The 22,321-nt window shown below is 32.5% G+C and overlaps 1 protein-coding gene across 1 annotated transcript in view; it reads right to left on the reverse strand.

Annotated features, from left to right (window-relative positions):
* LOC107863573 (pre-mRNA-processing protein 40A) overlaps nt 1-22,321 on the reverse strand; it is a 69,466-nt gene that overhangs the window by 24,897 nt on the left and 22,248 nt on the right. The window contains 1 exon segment of the mRNA XM_047400055.1: nt 2,874-3,190. Within this exon segment, the coding sequence (XP_047256011.1) occupies nt 2,874-3,190 (317 nt within the window).

Below are 22,321 nucleotides of genomic sequence, written 5' to 3' on the forward strand. Positions count from 1 at the left end.
GTGAGGGAGATGCAACTTTATTTAGAGAAACAGAGATGCTCTCAGGCACTTTTTCCGAGGCTAATCTTATCTAAGCCTTTACTTTCATTAATCTCAACTACCTCTTTAGAGGCGAATTCTGGCACTAAGGTTATTTAGTCCAATTTATATGGTTGACAGCACAATATATTTTGAATTGGGTTTTAAGTTGCACGATATCATCCGAAGTGAAATAAAAAATCGGGTGTGGTACAAATGGACAAAACATGGTCGAAACTTGACCAAACAAACTACTTTCAGGTCTCATTTGTTTGCACTTATTGGATTTATGAACCTGTTCAGACCTCAAACCATTAAGTGCATTTGTTTTTATTAGGATTTTAGCTCTTAATAGGTTTGAGTAGGTCTTAATCATTCAAATGTTGAACCAAGTCTAAATATCATTTGCAGATATTCTTGTGTAGGATAAAATTCACCACCACTCTATCCACAATCACCTGTCAACACCACCAACCACTTCCACCATCACAACCAATATCACTACCAACTACACTGCCAGCCGCTACCACACCTACCACTTCCATTATTCTAATTATATCCACCGCCAACTAGGGGTGTTCACGGTTTGGTTTTTAACCAAACTGAACCGTGACTCAAACCAAACTGATAAAAAAAAACTATATTTGGTTAGGTTTGGTTTGGATTTGAATTTTAAAAAACCGATACTAATTTGGTTTGGTTTTACTCTAAAATAACCGACAAAATAATCAAACCGAACCAATATACATACATATTATAATTATTTATATGTTTTTCATAAATGTAATCTAAATATTTGTTACATTTTATATTTTAATCATGATTTAACTTTAGTCGTAACACATTCAGTCATATGTCTTCATCTAGTTGACAATACATTATGAGATTCTAAATGAATTTCATATTTTGAATGACAAATGATACTAATTGTGAAAATAATATCTTGTTATGTATTGAAATTTACAGCTGAAATTCATTAGACTATACACAATCGCTAATTTTAACTTTCTTTTGAACCTTGTTGAGCAAGAAGTTTATGTGTTCACCTTTTGGGGGTTTATCATATCATTCTATTAAATATAGTTTTTAAATCTTTTTTTAAAAGCGTTCATATGGTGTTATCATGGCTTTGAAGAAGTATAACACTCAGTTGACATCATAGTTTCAAGATTAAGATACAACACTCGGTTGACATCTCATATGTTAGATTGGATTTGTTTTTTAAAATTTTCAAATTTTATCATTAACTAAAGTTATAAACCAAAAAACCCGAACTAAACCGACAAGAACCAAACCGATGGTTATTTTTTTATTTGGTTTGGTTTGGTTTTAGAAATTTAAAAACCGATTAAGTTGGTTTGGTTATGGTTTTGACCAATAACTGACCCATATCGACCCATGAACACCCCTACCACCAACACCGCCACCATCAAATGATCTTGCACACATCATGAATATTATGATAATATCTTTTTATTTTTGAAACTAGTAATGTGAATATCATGATATATCAAATGGAAGACACCCACAAAAGAAAATTTCACTTACTTCTAACATTATCCTGAAATCTTCCCTAGCTTTTTTCTTTTTAACATGCCTCTCTTCATCTTCCAATTTTTTCTTTTGGCTCAGATACTGGAATAGACACACAACTTCAAATTGGTCACTATAGACCTTGGGTGTGATTGGTATGAAGGAAAATTTTTTCCTAGAAAGCAAGTTGGTTTCTTACTTGTTTTCTTATGTTTGGTTGATGAAAGGAAAATATTTTTCAGAAAATGTTTTCTAGTGTTTGGTTGGTGAATAAAAAAATATTTTTCAGAAAATACATTTGAGAGTTGTATAAACATGTCAACTTAAGAGTGAGATTTAAAGAGAGTTTTGGCAAATGTTTTTCCTACTTTTTGAAGGGAATTCATTTTCCTTAAATTTAAGGAAAATAAGTTGATTTGGAAAATATTTTTCAAAATATTTAAGTCATCCAAACATGAAACAATTGGATATCAAACACAATCTATCTTTTTGCAATACGGTATGCTAAAACATTGAAGCAACAATTAACCCATTCCAATGCTGACTTGGAGAGATACCCCATTAAAAGCTTGCTTCCGCTCACAAAGGAATTTTAGAGCACCATATCTTTGGTCATTAATTACTGCTCTCATGGCCTGACAAATACAATTCATGTCAAATGATCTTCCTCAATTGTTTGGTACGCACAAAATAGTCACGTAATAAACCTGATCCCACGTGCAATCAGACCCAATATTTGTAGATTCCAAAAGAGTTTTGAATGCACTCTTTGCCTCCTAAATAAAATCAGATACTTAAAATAGAAATAAGAGAAATTTCGAGAACATACATAAACAGGACAAAAAACAGTAATCACCTATACCATTTTTCTCTCATAAACTAATGGTCCCAGCTCGACTGTTTTCTCATCTGATGGAGTAGCACCTCTGATTTCAGTTATTGCGTCATCTTTCTTGACATTCTGCATTTTAGGCACAACATCAAGCACAAAGGACAAAAGCAAACCTCATTAGAATTTGGAGCATATTCTTCACCGGTTAGCAGTTGACTAACAACTGCACGACAAAATTGTTGGATCAACATCCAGCATAACAGCTACGAAAAGCTTTCTTGGTATTTTAACCAGTAACCAGTAGTAATTAACTAATCGCATAAGTATTTCAGAAGGACAAAGTACCTCTCTATTCTCCAAAGAAAATCCATCACCATACACTACTGCATCTTGAGTTGTAGTAGTCTCAGAACTACAGAAAAATTGAATTCCAAATAAGAAGCAACACAAACCTGAGGCAAATTTATAATATATAAATCTGAAAACATACGCCGATGGCGCGAAAGAATTTCCCAAGGTTGCTGCTATTCCAATTTTCTCCGAATTAGCAACAGCTGGTGAAGCAGGTTCTGAAGAATTCTTCACTTCGACTATTTCAATCATCGGAGAAGAAACCTTACCAGATAAACTTAATGATTCTGAAGCCACAATAGTTGGTAAGTTAGCAGTTGGTGACATAGCAATTAGGCTTGATTTAGCACCGTGTGCTGAGACTAATAAACCATCTGCACCCGGGGATGATATTTTAACAACAGAAATAGATCCAAAATCAGAAGCGTGCGAAATGGTGTCCTTTTCATGAGCCAACTGTGAATTTATAAATAATTGAACTTTATGAGAATAGAGTATCCAATAAAATAGAATATTTCCCCTTCTTATCATGCTAGTAACTGTGAATGCATAAAGATTTTATGAGAACTAGAGCATCCAAGAACACAAAATACTGTCCCTTCTTATCATGCTATTTAAAGCATAGAACAATCCCTTCTTATCAAGCTATTTAAAGCACGGAATAAACCCATATTGGATTTAAATCTAACATCAACTTGACTTCATCAGGCATTCTCCATTTGGACGTTCTAATAACCTTGTTGTAGTAATACCTACAGAAAACAAACAAAGCAATCAGCATTATGCACAAGTAACACACAAAAGTACCCACTGTAGAAGAACAATTGGAAAGAGGCCAAGAAAATATATAAGTTACACACTTTCTTCCCTCAGGACTTGTAAATTCTCTCCAGTCAGTTGATACATCTACCCTCTGTCCCAATGAAAATAGCACGAAAGCAGGTCAAGTCAAAAAACAGAACATAAACAGTACCTTGAGAGTAGAAATCAGTAACTTCCAGCAGTACAATACTAGATAGAAGTGTTAGAATATGAATGATATAATGTCCCATATGAAAAAGGACTAGAATGTACTATGTAGAATATAACTACAAGCAGGGTGGAAACATTGCCAAGCTGCAGCTGAGCTACAGCTATCCAAGGGTGATCATCTGAACAATATTCGCCTGATAATCATATTTTCTATATATATATATATATATATATATATATATATATATAGGTCAAATTCTATCATTTCTAAGTATTTTTTAACGAACACCCTTGCCACAAAAAACAAGACTGAGTGTGATAGTAAGGGTGTTCAAATCCTGCACTGAGGTTCTAAGTTCCATACTCAACACAGCCCCTCTATAATTTTTTTTCCATTTCGACACGTTTGAAACTCATAAACTACAGTTATGCTTTTTTTCGATGAATTAATTTCTGAATATGTATTTTTTGTCCCAATTAGCTCTTGCAGAAGAACTTGTAACTAGCATGCCATGTATAAGAATTTTTTTAAAATAAACATAAAGGTAAATTTATAAAGTGGTTGTTATACTAGCTATCTTGCATGTGGCAGAGTGTTTGGCTGGTCAAGAGCTCGCATGTTCAAAAGATAAACGTAGCAGAAATGAGGATGTTGAGATTGGTTTGTGGGCATACTAGGAGAAATAGAATAAGGAACAAAGATATGCGAGAAAAAGTAGTAGTGCTCTCTGTGGTGGACAATTGACAAGAAGACTAGAGGGTAGGGGATAAAGAACCTAAAAATTCAAAGTAAGGCTCTCATGATGAAATGGTTATGGAAATATGCAAACAATAACCAACTGCTATGGAGAAAAGTGATTGGGGATAAATATCCTGAAGAAGATAGATGGATGACTAAAGAAGTGACCACACCATACTGGGTTAGTCTCTAGAGATCTATTAGATCTATTAGACACTAGTGGAATGAAGTTAAAAACAACTCAAAGGTTAAAGTGATGGATGGAAACAAGACTAGGTTCTGGAAGTATAATTGACATGAGGATAGGAATATGGAAGTGATTTCTCCAGATATCTGCAACTTGGTATTGTTTCAATAAAGGACTATAGCAGAATTATGGACACCACATGGGTGGAACCTTAATTTTAGAAGGCAACTTAATGACCGGGAGGTAATGAGAGTAGTTGAATTTTTTAATACCATGGACTTATTTAATGGACTGCAGACAGTGAAGGACGTACTATGGTGGATGGGAAATGAAAAATGAATGTTCAGTGTCAACAAAGCCTACAAGATAATGAACTAAATAAATCACCCGGATCCAAGATGGCCATGGAAGCAAATATGGAAAAGTAGGATACCTCACACAGTGTCGTGCTTTATCTTTGTCTGGTTACTGACCAAGGAAGTAGTTCTTACACAAGATAATGTCATGAAGAAAGGGAAAACCTTATGCTCCAGATGTTTCCTCTGTGGAGAAACTTTAGAGACGGTTAACCATGTATTCTACATTGTAAGTACACCCAACAACTTTGGAGAATCGTCTTAAGACTAAAAGGCATTTCCAGGACAATGCCTAGGGAAGTGTCCGAGACTTTAATGTGCTGGGAGAAGAAGGTGTACATGCGAAGGACAGAGGTAGATGGAGAATTATCCCTGGTGCTATATGGTGGGCTATATGGAAAGAAAGGAATTCTAGATGTTTTGAGAGCATAGAGAATAGTGTGCAGAAGGTTAAACTCAACTGCATTTTGCTTTTATGTTTTTGGTGTAATCAACTATACTCTAATGATACTGCCTTGATAATTGATGTTCTAGACTAAATTTAGATATAGAACAGTCCATTTAGGAGTACTCTTGTACATAAAGGTTTCAGTACAACCTATGTACTGTGTGATATAATACAAAGTTACCAAGTTCAAAAAAAAAATAATAGTTTTTCAAGTACTAAAAGTTTATAAAATAACAAATAAAGAAATTAAATCTGAGTTCAAATTGGGTGGGTTGGGTTATGACCCGCATTTTAGAGCATTTCCAACCAACCCATTTCAGCCCAAGTAGCTTTAGGGTGGGTTAATAACCCGCCCATTTATTAACTCAGACTTCTTTAATCCGCCCAAATCCAGCCAACCTCGCCCATTTGACACCTTTAGTTTAATAAAAGTAATGTGAACCATGCCAAAACACATACCGGATCTATTGAGTTGAAGTAAGGTGGACTATCAAAGGACACACAACAATCTGTTAAGCTGTTGGATTAGAGGGGATTAGCAAGAGTTAGAAGAAATGGGGGAGAACAATCCTTCCTTGTATTTGGTGAACTGTATGGAGAGAGAAAAGTTGAAGTTATTTTGAAGATAAATATAATTCCATTCAGAAATTTAAATGGTATAGCATTGTAGATTTTTGTTTTTTGTTTAAGGGACAATGTGTACAGGATGCATAACAGGTAGTAGATCTCTTCGAATCCTCGCATTATTTTCATTATTTTTCATTTCTTTTGGAATGCTAGCATAAACTTAACGCTGACGAATACAGCTCCAGTTGTTGGTCCCTTAATACTTGTCCCTCACAACCAGCCAAACTTTCTTTGATAACCATCGTGTTTGGGCCAGCTTGCACCTTGACTAGTTACACCAGGTACTGCTACCTTACACCAGCACAGATACTGGGTAACTCTGTCCATCAAGGCTTGGATAGACAGTAAGAAATCACCTAGTGTTTTTATATCTGTTGGAAATTAAACCTGAGACCTCATGGTTCTCAATCTACTTCATTGACCACTAGGCCACACTCTTGGGTTCAAGTGTGCAACCAACCAAACTATTATTCTGTAAACCAGAATGAGAAGTGTGAACCGCAATATTATATCAATTTTCCGCTCTCCATATCGCCATAGAGTTACAATAACATTACATTAATCAGAAAGTAAATAAAATTGTTTAAAATAGACCAAGTATAATCCTACCGTGTATGCTTAAACACATTTTTTAGAACAATAGTGTTAAATATAAAATCTTTTAGAACTATATTGTAAATAAAAGGTGAATGCAAATCCCAAATGAAGCCTACATAGTATAGTAAGATCGAGGAAATCTTCTCGCTAAACAAACTTTCAACAGAAATCACATATACTTAGGAAAGAAAAAGTAGTTCTACGAAGCTTCATAGAAAAAGAATTGTGTACTTCTTTTTTCATTGATAAGCATAGGAAACTGGATAAAACTACCCATAAAAATCTCAATGATACGAGACCTCACCTTCATTTTTGTCATCAGCTCTCGAGGTTTCTCCCAGGTAGAGATTCTTATCCTTCTATTATAATAGTATCTAAGAATCAATTCAAGAATTATAAGAATGTTATTAATTGGTTGGAGTAATAAAGCCATAGGAAATATGACAACATTAGCAACCATAATTGGCCTACTGATCATCAAAAGATGCTGAAAACAGCAATACCTACTAGCATTTAGCCACATGTAAAATATGTATGATAATAGAGAAATGGGGTCAAAATGAAGTTATCGGTAGAGGTGTATCAAGTTCTGCTAATCAACAGTCAGGTAGAATTTGGTAGCGGTGACCGGCAGCCCATATGATAACTTTGACAAAGAGGACTAAAACAAAGGGGCCTATTATCTCCAGTGCTAATGGAAGCAGAATGATGTACAAAGCACTAGATGTGGATACTTGAGGGATTTCTTAGCAGTGATGGGGGACAACATATCCACCACTTGTTCATAGACAAGACATTAAGTGGTTGTGATGCAGCCATTAACCTATTCATATGAGTAACCTATGTGAATATAATCCAAAAGCAAGAATTTTGGAAAGCCAAATCGGCATGCTCTTTTTTCTGTCTGGAGAACACAAAGTGGTAAAAAGATTGGATCTGAATGAAAATGATATTTTTGCAGAGCTCCTTTTCTTGTATACCGCGGTTTTACACCTTTTTTGTTCACTGGAATCTTAATTTTCTTACAAAACACTATCATAGAATTCAAATGTTGACTCTCTCAGTCAACACACACCCATTAACCCATTAACTTAAGCATGTTACTTGTTGACAATATTTATGCAAAAAGGGTACAATAAACACATTGAATTCTCACCGGAACAACCAAGGGAGCTGCTAATTCTCCAGTCTTCTAAATTACGGATTTTCTTATATTCAATCTTTTATTGTTTTACTAAAATAGTTTAAATTTAATTATTTTGAGGGATGACAACTTTTTGTCTCTAAATCTTTTTTAATACGTAAGAAATGCTAAAGGCATATAATAATCTCCTTTCTTTTTATAATCCAAACTACCATTTACAAATTATTTCATTTGAATTAATAAGATCATAGTAGCTTGCAAAAAATTAATTAATTAATTATATGTATTTTTATATAAAAAAATAATATACAACATAATTGTAATAAAATTACAAAATCAACTAATTAATTTCAATTAATTAGAATCAATTTTATGATCATAATATATAGACTCAAGTTGCTTAAATTTAATGTTGTAAATTTTAAAATATATTTATCTCTAAAGTAGTAGTCAGTGTTTGTTGTTTTTTTTACCAATATATGTATATCAATTACGAAACTTTGCATATATTTTTTATTAAAATAATTGTCAATATTAACTGATTTCTATCTCAATTTGATCTAATTAATTATATAAAAATAAAATTATTATTAATATTATATATTTATTTAGCATAAATCTATCCTAATTTTATAGCTTGAGTATATTTAATCAATCTACAATTACATAAAGGACTCAAATATGGAAACAATTGATATTAATTACTTTTATAATTTCAAAAATTTAATCCCATGAATTTCACATATTCTTATAAGTTGGTTATATCAAATTTATGTTAATTACCCTTATAATTTTGGGAAGAATTTTAAAAAGGTAACGATTATTTCCTTTCCTAATTACTGATTTATTTCATAAAAATTTCTTATCAATTTACAGTTTGATTATTTAATTATCTTTACAATTTTCTAAAAACTCAAATAAGGTGCAAATTATTTCTTTTCTTAGTTACGGATTTTCTTATATTCAATCTTTCATTGTTTCACTAAAATAGTTCAAATTTAATTGTTTTGAGGGATGACATTTTTTTGTCTATAAATCTTTTTCAATACATAAGAAATGCTAAAGTCATACAATAATCACCTGTATTTTTATAATCCAAACCTATCATTAAAAATTCATTTCATTTGAATTAATAAAATCATAGTAGATTACACAAAATCAATCAATTAATTATATGTATTTTCATTAAATAAATGATGTACGAAATTGTTGTAATAAAACTATACAATCAACTAATTAATTTCAATTAATTAGAATCAATTTTATGATCATAATATATAGACTCAAGTTTCTTAAATTTAACGTTGTAGGTAAATTTTAAAATATATTTATAGCTAAAGTAGTAGTCAACATTCGTTGTTTTTTTTACCAATATATGCATATCAATTACGAATCTTTCCATATATTTTTTTTATAAAAGTAATTGTCAATATTAACTAATTTCTAGTTCAATTTAATCTAATTAATTTGATAGCAATAAAATTATTATTAATATTATATATTTATTCACCATAAATCTTTCCTAATTTTGTAGCTTGATTATATTTAATTAATCTACAATTGTATAAAGGGCTCAAATACAAAAATAATTGATATTAATTACCTTTATAATTTCAAAAATTCAATCCCATTAATTTCTCATGTTTTTATAGATTGATTACATTAAATTGATATCAATTACCTTTTTAATTTTGAAAAGAATTTTAAAAAGGTAACAATTATTTATTTTCCTAATTACTAATTTATTTTTCAAATATTTCTTATAAATTTATAATTTAATTATAGTCAATTGATTATTATTATCTTTATAATTTGCTAAAAACTCAAATAAAGTAACAATTATTTTTTTCCTAATTACCGATTTTCTTATATTCATTCATTTATTTGTTTACAAAAATAGGTCAAACTTAATTATTTTGAGGGATGACACCTTTTTTTAATAATTTTAATTCAGAATGATTACAATATTTTCTATATAAATTGATCAGTTACTATTTATTAATTGGTTATTCTCTTAAATAATTTTTTCTTGTAATATTTCTTTTAGTCCATTGTAATGAAATCATTCATCTTTATTTTCTTATAATACTATTATTAATAACATATGAAATGTAATTTATATTTAATATGAAATAATATTAAATATTTAAATAATCAACAAAATAACTTTTTGTTATGAAATGATGGTTTTTTGTTTTAAAAATTCAAATAGGTAGTTCTCAATATGACACTTGTCTAAGTTTTAGGCTAGACTATCCTCCTTTATGATATAGATAGATAATTTGAACAAAATTAATTAGAGTATTTTCTTATAAAAATAATATAAAATATTATTTTATAAAAATAATATAAAATATGGTATATTAATAATATTTGCATTAATTATGCTTCTATTTTCTTATGCAGTATTTGATTCTATGTATTAAAAATAACATTAAATCAATGGTGAAAGTAGAGGGACTTCTTTCTTTATTGGGGTTTTTCTTTTTGGGAAAGCTGACACTTTCTTGACTACCAACCACCCAACACAAAGCGGACACTGCTTGGTAGATTGGTTATTTTTTCATACTATACTAATTTATATATACTTTCTTTGATATTTGTTATATTGTTAGTTTTATTTTGCGTATCGTATTAGTTTATATGCATTTATCTTTTATGTTTGGTATATTATTATGATCCTAAGCTGGGAGTCTATCGGAAACATCCTCTCTACATCACCTGAGTAGTGATATGATCTGCATATACTAACCTCCCTAAACCCCACTATGTGGGAATACACTGGGTGTTATTGTTGTTTCTTATACAGTATTTGATTCAATGTATTAAAATTAACACGAATTACATAATTTTTTTTACATAATACCCCTACTTTAAGCATGTTAATGCATGCATTAAATCCATTGCATTACTAATGTCATAAATTTTGAGGTATTAGTAATACAAACCTCAAAACACAATAGAGTATATAACCAATTTTTGCATTAGTTATACATAAAATAAAAAGATATATATCAAACAAGCGCCTACTAATACACATTAAATTAATGGATGCATTAATTTTTACATAATACATTCCATGCTTTATCACAAATTTGATTATTATTCCTTGTCTTGAGCCGGGAGTCAATCAGAAACAACCTTTCTACTTCTCCGGAGGTAGTGATACGGACTACGTACATCTTACCCTCTCCAGATCCCACTATGTGGAAATACATTGAATTTATTATTGTTGTTGTTATTAATTTTTTAATACACTCTATCAAAAGACTCCATGCTTCTCATTTAATTATACCTTTAGCTCCTCTTTAATTATGATAATTGCTCTCTGACTCCACCTTGCTTTTTTAAAATATAAATAAATAGCAATGAATTTAATTTTGCTCATTACTCTACCAATTGTAGTAATGTTAGGTGAATTCATCAACTTAAAATTAGAGTACATTCACTCATGCTACATGTTATAGCTATAGTTCAAAAAAGGAATTATACATTTGACATAATACATAAATGTGTTTTCAACTTGACATCATCAGCAAATATTTATATATTTTGATTGTGAGTGTTGCACAAATAAATACTTAGACTATCATATAAAGTTAAAATAAATATATATATGCGAGTCTTGCATCGCAATTTATCATGCAAAATGTGTGCATCTCATACAATTTGTCAAGTAATTAAAGCGTTTGTGTCTAGGGGAGTGCATCGGTCTATTCGGTTGGGTTTTACATAGTATCGTTAGATTTATCGATTTTCGGTTTTTAAATATGCTAAACCAATAACCAAACCAATAAAATATTTTTTTTTTGGATTTTAGTTCTTAACGATTCGGTTTTCGATTTAACCGATAAGAAAATACTCATAAAATAGAAATAGTAGTAACTAACATGTAAAAATTGAATCTTAGTTGCAACAAAAATCCTACATGAAGTCTTTAAATTTACAAAAATCTTCAAGTTTGAACTAAATATTGTTAGGAGAAATTAAGAGTTTATATAGTTGAAATAATAGGTTTGTTAATTTGTAGAAATCAAAGATAAATACATAATAAGTCATATATATTTCTTATTGGGTTATCGATTTACCCAATAACCCAGTAAGAAGAAATTGAACCGAACCAATAACCCAATAATTTTTTGTAACATCCCATACTTCCAGACTTGAACGTAAATTGTCATTTCTACTTGTACACATTCCAAAAACCATAAATCTATTGTGAATATAGTGTTTTAATAAACTATATTGTGTATAAATCTAGTTGAAAATGAATTGAGATCATATAGGTCCCCTAAAGGACGAGTTGAAAGCATTTCCATCAATTGAGTTTTAGTAAGCGTTAAAATTTGGGTCAACTTCAATTGATCATTACTCTATGTAAATATTGAATTAGAGTTCCTACTATATATAAAATGAAAGGCCTTCGAATTATCTTTCAAACAATACCAATTTCGCAATAATCCGACACCCGAGGAAGAAGTTATGGCTTTGGAAAGTGGAGTGTGTCGTGCAGCATAAGGTGCGCGACGCACATCCTAACTTATGCCATAAGTTGTGCGACGCACAACCTAATGTGTTCGATAAAGAGTGCGCAGCACAACCTATATTATGCGATAAGGTGTGCACCGCATACATTACTACTCAAGTGACTTAAACACTCCATTTTTGGGGTAAAATAGTCTTTTTCCCACCCTTGTTTAGCGATAAACACGGAATTCAGTCCCTAAATACCCCAAAATACACCTTCATTCATCAAAATTGCTCAAGAACTCTCCTTAGGGTTTCAAAATAAAAAGCTAAGCAACTCAAGATTCAACTGTGGGTTTTTGAAAATAATTGCATATTTGAAATCCCCAGAACGTAGGCTTCAAGAAACACCTATCATCTTCGCATATGGAGGTACGTAGGGTTATCCTAAAATCTCATGGGCCTTTAAATTCATGTTTTACAATTGGGGTTTTGAAACTATGAATATAATCAGGTTTTGAACGTTTCTATAATATTCATTTGGTCTTTAGGCCTATTTCCAAAGTGATTTGACAAATTATATATGTATATGCATGTGTTTCGAAAAGGTGTTAATTTGAGAGCATGAATTATATGGAATCCCTCTCTTGATGTGAATTTGTTTTAAATGTTCATGTGATATAAATTGTTTGAAAACATATTGAAAAGCATGACATGAAATATTTTGAGAATTGATATGATTTTGACTTGAAAACGAGAGGGCTATTTCTGTTGAAACATGTTGAATACAATAGTTGCATGAGAAGAATGATGTGATATTGATGGCTAGCACGTCGGGTATGACGATACCCTACAGAATATGGTATGCGATTAAATTAGATAAAATTTGAATGCATTGATTTTACATGAGATAGGTGGATGCCCGAAAAAGGCATTTGAGTGTAAGGGCTCATTGTTGAAAACCGTGTTTTCTGACATGGGAATTTGGTACCCTGCTTTGTGATCTTGCGTACCTGAATGTATGTCATTCCCAAGTTGGGACTATGGTTAGGAGCCTTGCTTTGTGATCTTGCGCATTACCATTGGGTCGAGACACCCTGCTGTGTGATCTTATGTGTCTTCCCCTTACTTATACTCTAATCTCGGTGGTAACCGAGGTTTGACAGTTGGTGTAAATGTGATATGTAGGGTATTCTGCCTAGCTCAGCTGCATTACATTATTGTTGAAAACAATTACATTACGCCCATGTGTTTTTAAATGATTTGATATAAAACTGCTTTATAATGGCTCTCAACTATATTTTAAAAAATATTATGTTTTGTTTTGATATCTCTGTGTACCAGTACTTTTGTATTGACACCCTTCCCTCCCAGGGTCGGAGGAACAGTCTAGGGGTTCAGAAAATAAGTAGATTTCTCAAATAGATTTGCAGAGTCACTTGGTGAGCCTTCTATATTTCGGAAGGCCTGATTCTCTGGCAGTTTCATTTATCATTTATTAGTTTTGGATCTACTGGGGGCTTTGTCTCAGTTTTCAGATAGATATTTATTTCAGTCATGTAGTAGAGATTTCACAGACGTTATAGAGATGTTGTGTTGAGATTGCAGGACATTATTCCCCATTACTGATTTCATATGATTCTTGACCATGTTTCCGTAATATTGTTTATCTTCCACATTTCTTTTATCATATGAGTTATGTGCATGATTATCAGACAAATAGGGATATTTCGGGCCTTCATGGTTTGGAATGCTCGTCGCGGCCAGGGCCCCGGTTTGGGTCATGACAAACTTGGTATCAGAGCACGGTTCATAGTCCCAGGGTGTCTACAAAATCACGTCGGGTAGAGTCTTGTTTATGGGTGTGTACCACACCACACTTATAAGCAGGAGGCTACTAGGCATTTAGGAATGTCTCTCTTTCTTCATGTTTCAGTTCGTGCAATAGAGTCAAAATGTTCCTCTTTCATACTGTCATTCGTGCTATGGTGTCGCCGATATGAAGGTAAAGTCATCCTAAATTCTTTCCTTACTCTGATGTTCTCAGACATGTCCCATTATTGGGGTGATGCAAGTGCAAAAAGTTTAGAATCTACATGATATAGTCTTTTCCGATTGTGTCATATAAGAAAAAAATTGTGCAAAAACTCACGAGGAGTCTGTTGGTGCTTCAATATGTGTTGATTCTGATGTAAACATTGATCCTGATGGAATCGTGCTTTCCAGCTTAAGGTATTAAGTACATCTAGTCCCTCCCAAAAATCTTGATACAGATGTGGACGGTGTATAGCAGATGTTGGAGCTATATTTCCACCCGAATAGTAACATAAGTTAAAGTGTTGTTGTCATGAACTATCGGTAATAAAATTAGACTAAGAAGTTAATGATGTGAAGTCACAAAGTTAGAAGTCAGAGTGAGGGTGATTTTTGATGTAAATGAATATTTCAGTTGAATAACCGATTTTTGAGGATGATTTACCCCTTTTTAGTGATAAACTAATGTGGTTGCTAGTAGCACGTGTGGATGGTATGGTAGTCCATGGGGGAAGTATTTTACTCAGATTTTTATGTATACAGAGTAAGATGTGTATTATTAGACCATTAAATATTATGTGTCAATTTCCTATCTCTTGTAATATGTAATCTTATTATCATGGTGTTTTTGAAAAAAAATAATTTAAAGTCTAGTGAAGCCATGTGGGGCTCTTTCGATTCACTAGCATAGTTGCCTTGTCATCCATCTCATTTTTTTGTTTAAAATACTAAACCAAAGTCCAGTGAAGCCATGTGAGGCCTATTTCGATTCACTAGCAACTTGTTGTTCTTTTGCTGGTTTAATATATGTATGGCTGAATCTGTTTGCATGAGATGGAGTTGGTAAAGAGGTGATTCGTCCTTGTGAGTTAGTTTAGTATAAGCTAGAGAAGGAGTTATTAGTCAGGGTGATTTGTTGGTTGCTTGAATGTGAAAAATGGCTATATTAGCGAGTAAGTTTTAATTATAGACTCATGGTTGTTTGAGGAATTTGAAGGTAGTATAAATGTATGCTTGAGTAAGTAAGTATGAGGTGAGAAATCCGCATAAGTAGATAAGATAGTATGGGGTTATAATATCAGATTAAGGTTGATCATGTCTATTATGTGACCTTACCCCTTGACTTTTTTCGTTGGTAGTTGTAAACTAGTACTACTTTCGAGAAGGTATGTAGAAAATTATGAGGTATTTGGATAGTACTAGATGACTGGTAGAGATTTTTCGAAGTTTTGCAGGAGTTCTAGAAACTATTTTCTAAAAAATTAAGTGTACCTAAAAGATGATCTCAATTAGGACGGGGAGTCAGGTATGGAAGTCCCAATATGATGAAATACCTAAAAGATGGCGAGGAAAAATCAAGGATCGTAGGAGGTCAACACAGAGTAGTTTCTTTCAAACTAATCATTTTTTGTGGATGCAGGGATCAATACACAAAATGAGCATTTCTTTCGACAAATCCCCAAGCAAGTCGGGAGCCATGACAGAGCATATAAGGCTTAATAACGGTACTTTTGGTAGCCCAAAAACCGGCTCAACACCAACTTGACAAAAAGGTGAAGCTCCTTACAACTTGACAAAAAGGTGAAGCTCCTTTTGCAGAACTTTCTTGTAAGCTTATATATGTTAAAAACTATGTGTGCGGACTGTATTTTCCTTATATGGTCTTTGGCTCCTCACAAATTGAGTTAGCCTTTCATTTGAGATAGAAACCAAGTCCTATTTCTTAAATATGGTATTAGAGGCATATCTATCTTGATGTTAGACTATTAGATGTTAGCCAACCTAGGTTAACTAATTCTACAAATGTCTTGTCTTGGTGTGCGATTAATGTATGAGAATCCCACACTAGTAAGGTGTATGTTATGTAGTTTTCTTATATGATCTTGGACAATCTTCACCACCTGACCTAGTTTTCAAAGTTGATTTAGGAGCTGGTCCACTTGATTAACAACAGTCATTCCATTCCTTTCCTTTGCAGGATGTCTTTTAGTTTGTTCCCTTTTTTTGTTTTGCTTAAAGAGTATAAAGAAGGAATGTTGTAGATATTCAACTTAAAATCTTGTGTTCTTTGAAAACATTTTTAATGGCTTCTCAAGGGTACAACATTTAAATTTGTTCACCATTGAATTCCAATTTAAACATACTTCCATGTATTTTATGTAATTTTCTTGAAACTGGAAACTATGATATACTTCTTCCTCTCCCCCCTCCATCGTAAAATAGAAAAAGTTTTTCAATACTTTCATGCAAGTGTAATTAAAGTCTCTTTGTAAATATTGTCTTCTTTATAGAGAAATTTTATTTTTTTACTTTGTACTAGATTTTATTAGGAGCATGCGAAGGCATTGGAGGAGCAGAAGCGCAATAGAGTGTAGTACTTAGAATTTTTAAAATCCTATGACTTAATTAAGGTATTTGTTCTAGTGGAATTAGCATTAGTTGCTAGATTATGTTTTTCTATTTCTAGGAGATAGAACTTCCATAGTTCCATTGTTGCTGACTTCTTTTGTTCAGGCCAGTAGCCAGTGGCGGAAAGTTTAGGACCGCTTGAAAACTAATGAAAGATGCTCCCGCCTTGAGAAAATCAATCACTTGGAGATTTTCCACGTACTACTCATTTTTCTAATACATCATAAATAACTTTTTCCAAACATCTCATTTGTACGCCTCAGTTTTAAAGTTATGTTGCAACCTTTTCGATTTTAGGAATATATACGTGATTTAGAGAGCGAAGAGGAGGAGCAAAGAAAACTATGGATGGTATAGTTCTTATTAGACTCGGGGGTTAAAATTAAATTTATGTTTGGAGACTTTGATTTATCTCTTTCTCACTGGGCATACACTATTGATTCAAATAGGAAGAATTGAGGAAAGTTGAACGTTAAAATAGTGATGAGCTCCAAAAACTAATAGAAAAGCATGTTGCTTCGGGAATACTTAATGCAAAAACTAACTGGCATGATTATTGCATGAAATTTAGTTTTTCTTTCTTATGTTCAGTGAGTGATTACCTTCATGAGTTCCCTTTTCATCTTTTTGAATTTTTCATCCAATAATTTCCTTTTTTATTTTGTACTTGCAGATTAAAGATTTTGTTACATATCAAGCTGTCTCATCAAATTCTTCAGGATCAATAGCAAAAGACTTATTTACAGATGTTATGGATGAGCTGGAGAAACAGGTGAAATAGGTTGCTAATAGGAGTATTGAATTGATCCCTTTTCATTTGCTTTCACTTAATGAAGGTTTGAATCTGAATGGTTAAGATATCAGCCCATTAAGTGCTTTTTTAAAAAAAAAAAGATTCAACCTGTTAATACATCTTAATGAATCAGATGTTAAACAAAGTCTGAAAATCATTTAGATCCTCACTAAAAAGTTCAATTCATTCGGTAAAAAGGAAGTTAGTGCATTACTATGTGGGAATATACTAGGTTTGTTGTTGTTGTTGTTGTTGTAGTGCAGTAAGGAATAGAACATACTTGGTAGGATAAAAGGATGAGATTGAGATTTGAGAGTTACCCCACTGCTTGCTTTTTTTTTTAAATAACATATATTTTGTTGAGATAAGAACAATGACCGGTTGTTCCTATTAACATCTCTGTTGTTTCTCTTTATGCCAATTAGTTTCCTCTTTTTTTTTTACTGGAAAGTAGGTATTTAGACTGATAGGAATGGTATTGTCGTAAACTTTTAAGTTAGGGGTTCCATGTTTTTAATGTATTATAGATATAGATGATTCTTTCAATCTAGCCAAGCTGTATTAAATGCTACTTCACGGACAATTGTAATTGACTTCTCCTCCGTTGAACGTTGTTAATGGTTATATTACCTTAATTGTTATAGTTTCTCGAGCAGAACAACTCTGAGAAGTGATCATCAAACTTCTATGCTTTCACGTAGTTTCTTTGACTTTCGAGGACTCCTTTAAAGTATCACACAACCTCACCATTGTGTTTCAGCTAAGACTGCATTTGTCTTTATTAATATTCAGGCATTTGAATCATTTTGAATGCACATCTGAATGGTTAAGATATTGTCTCTAGATCATAAAACTAATTGATTAAGGTTGGGTTTTTCTCAATATCTGAATGTGCAAAATTTATTTATTTCTAAATATAATATAATTATATATTAGAAATTTTTTTAATTTAATGCAATTAAATTATTATTTGATTAAAAAAAAGAAACAGTTATGTTTGTTAGTGATAGTGGAGATGGTTTGTAATAGTGGTGGTGGTTGTAATAAATTAATTGGTGTTAGTGATTAGCAATGTTGGTAATGATAGTTGTGATAGTAGAGATAGTTGGCATTATAGTAACTGTCATGATATTGGCGATTGGTAGTGGTGGTTGTGGTTGTGATGTGAAGTTGGTTAATATTAGTAGTTGGAGGTGTTGATCATGGTGATGGAAAACTGTATGCATGATGGTTGACAATGTGTTGGTGGTCATTGGAGACGCTGTTAGCTGTGATGATGGAATGGTTGTTAGTATAGATACTGTAGTGAGTGTAGAAATGATGGTGGTAGAGGTGGTGACGCTGGTGACAGTGGTGGTGATGGTGTCCGAAGAATGTGTGGAAGTTGATGATGTGTTAGTGGTTGTTAGCGATATGTGGAAGTTGATGATACGTTGGTGGTTATTAGTGGTAGTGCTAGTTCTGATAGATGAGTTGGTTGGTAGTGGGGATCGACCGGTAGCAGTTGATGGTAGCGGCGTTGGTGGTAGGGGTGTTCATGGGTCAATATGGGTCGGTTATTGGTCAAGACCATAACCAAACCAACTTAATCGGTTTTTAAATTTCTAAAACCAAACTAAAAAATTAACCATCGGTTTGGTTCTTGTCGGTTTAGTTCGGTTTGATTCGGGTTTTTTGGTTTATAACTTTAGTTAATTATAAAACTTGAAAATTTTAAAAAACAAATCCAATCTAACATATGAGATGTCAACTGAGTGTTGTATCTCAATCTTGAAACTATGATGTCAACTGAGTGTTATACTTCGGCAAAGCCATGATAACCATATGAACGCTTTTAAAAAAATATTTAAAAACTATATTTAATAGAATGATATGATAAACCCTCAAAAGGTGAGCACATAAACTTCTTGCTCAACAAGGTTCAAAAGAAAGTTAAAATTAGTGATTGTGTATAGTCTAATGAATTTCAGCTGTAAATTTCAATATATAACATGATATTATTTTCACAATTAGTATCATTTGTCATTCAAAATATGAAATTCATTTAGAATCTCATAATGTATTGTCAACTAGATTAAGACATATGACTTAATGTGTTACGACTAAAGTTAAATCATGATTAAAATATAAAATGTAACAAATATTTAGATTACATTTATGAAAAACATATAAATAATTATAATATATATGTATATCGGTTCGGTTTGGTTATTTTGTCGGTTATTTTAGAGTAAAACCAACAAATTAGTATCGGTTTTTTAAAATTCAAATCCAAACCAAACCTAACCAAATATAGGTTTTTTTAACCGGTTTGGTTTGGATCGCGGTTCAGTTTGGTTAAAAGACAAACCATGAACACCCCTAGTTGGTGCTGGATATAATTAGAATAATGGAAGTGGTAGGTGTGGTAGCGGTTGGCAGTGTAGTTGGTAGTGATGTTGGTTGTGATGGTGGAAGTGGTTGGTGGTGGTGACAGGTGATTGTGGATAGAGTGGTGGTGAATTTTATCCTACACAAGAATATCTGTAAATGATATTTAGACTTGGTTCCACATCTGAATGATTAAGACCTTCTCAGACCTATTAAGAGCTAAAATCCTAATAAAAACAAATGCACTTAATGGTTTGAGGTCTGAACAGGTTCATAAATCCAATAAGTGCAACCAAATGAGTCCTAAAAGTAGTTTGTCTGGTCAAGTTTCAACCATGTTTTGTCCGTTTGTACCACACCCCAGTTTTGATTTCACTTCGGATGATATCGTGCAACTTAAAACCCAATTCAAAATATATTGTGTTGTCAACCATATAAATTGGACTAAATAAACTTAGTGCCAGAATTCACCTCTGAAGAGGTAGTTGACATGTAATGAAAGTAAAGGCTTAGAAAAGATTAACCTCGGAAAAAGTGCCTGAGAGCATCTCTGTTTCTCTAAATGATATATTGTTTCATCCTCTTCCCTTTTTGAAAAGAATTAAAGTTGAATGATCAAATGTTATTAGCATTTATCTAGCATGGTAATGATCCTGTTTGTACTCTTATTCAATGATTGAATTTGGTAATGTTTTCTTGAGTTAGGCTCTTGCTATGGGATGGTGAGAGTTATACATAAACTCAGATGCTGAAAATCTTTTCTTTTTCCTTTGTAAGATAAAGATGTCAACTTCTATCTTTAAGGTTTGTATTACTTTTTGTGTGCATAAATGATTCTTATTAAGTAAATATAACGAAAGCGTTGTTAACAGAGATGCTATGCATTTTTATTTATTCACTTTTTTTCTATTATCCAAACAGGGGTGCTTGATTTTTCCTTTAATTTAACCTGATCAGTGCAATTAAGTTTATGTGTCAAGTGTCTTTTGATATTGTAGATGACTTTGAACAAGTGGAGAAATGTTGGTATTCATGAAAGAAATTTCATCCCCATCACCCTGCTTGTAATTTATAGACTTTATGGTAACTCAAATGCATGGACAAGGCTCCATTTGGTATCCTATTTTTGTTACTGATAAGAATTCTAAATTTGTGTTACTTGTATGTTGCTTCAGTATCTTGATGACAAGTCACAAATTAAAGCTGCAGTTAGGATGGCCGAGGTAATCACCACTATTCATTTTAACCTCTGTTGTGCTTCGGTTAGTACCTAATACTTTGGCTGAGCCGTCTCTACTTTCAGATTGGATTGACATCAGCCTGGATGCTTGATGATTTTAAGGTTGCAATCTCCAAGTATATTAGCTCTCTACCAATGTCAGATACCAACTTAAAGGTCTAATTATGGCTAAGCACTGTATACTGTTTCACATCGACCCATGTTGAATTGATGTTGTGAAAATTGAAGTACCCCATTCACTAAATGGATTTCTATGTATTTGTCCCCTTTTTCTCTTTGGGACAGGTCTTGCATAAGATAAGTGAATTGAGTGCAAAAGCATTAGTAGTACTTCCATGTTATGTTTCACTGGAAGTCGGTCAGTTTGTGATAGCTAAATTGGCAACTCGTAGGTAGTCAACTATGGTTAGTGGAATTTTCCTTTAGTATCAACCATAACCTATCCCACATTAAATTTGGATCTTCTTGTAATGGAGTTAATAAAAGAGTAGTGTGTCGGTTAGCAAGTAAGCCTGAAACCTTCAAGAATAAAGACGAGGACCACATTGATCAAATATTTGGTGTTAGCTTTTGCTTCTAATTCTTCAGTTTTGGTACCATTTTCCTTAGTTTTTATTTCCTGGATGGCGGTGTTTAATATTACACCTACCGCACATATGTTAAGTTGCTTAATTCAATGCAATTTGCCTCCTTGTTTTTTGTTTTTACGGTTAGTGGATAAGAGTTTTACTCTAGGAAACTGGTTAAACAGCATAACTGGATTATATCAACGATCATTTCCTATTTTTGTAATGAGGATATTCTTCATATATCATTTGTATTTTGGAGGTTATTTATGGTCATGGTGTATAATCTATGTATGTGGGAAGAGGGAATTGCAAGGGGTATCTTGTCGAAGAATTATGCTTAGATGGTTGGGTCTCTTAAAGCTTTTAGTTTACTTTCAATAGCTCAAAACTTTTGTAAAGAATTTTATCAAAGATTATAATGTGAGGAGTTACTCCAAAAGATGGTAATAATACTCTTACATTATATCCCCCTTGCCTTCCAAACGAAGGAATAAGAGGACATTTAAGGATTATACTGAATCTTATTCCATACTTCCTTTCTAAACTTTATGTTCTACGCGTTTGGGCTCGCCGGGTCATTGAGTATTGAATGTGCATATTTCATCTGCATAGTTTGTCTTTGAGGAGTTACTGGA

This window comes from Capsicum annuum, chromosome 11, assembly GCF_002878395.1.
Source record: "Capsicum annuum cultivar UCD-10X-F1 chromosome 11, UCD10Xv1.1, whole genome shotgun sequence".
NCBI classification, from domain to species: Eukaryota; Viridiplantae; Streptophyta; class Magnoliopsida; order Solanales; family Solanaceae; genus Capsicum; species Capsicum annuum.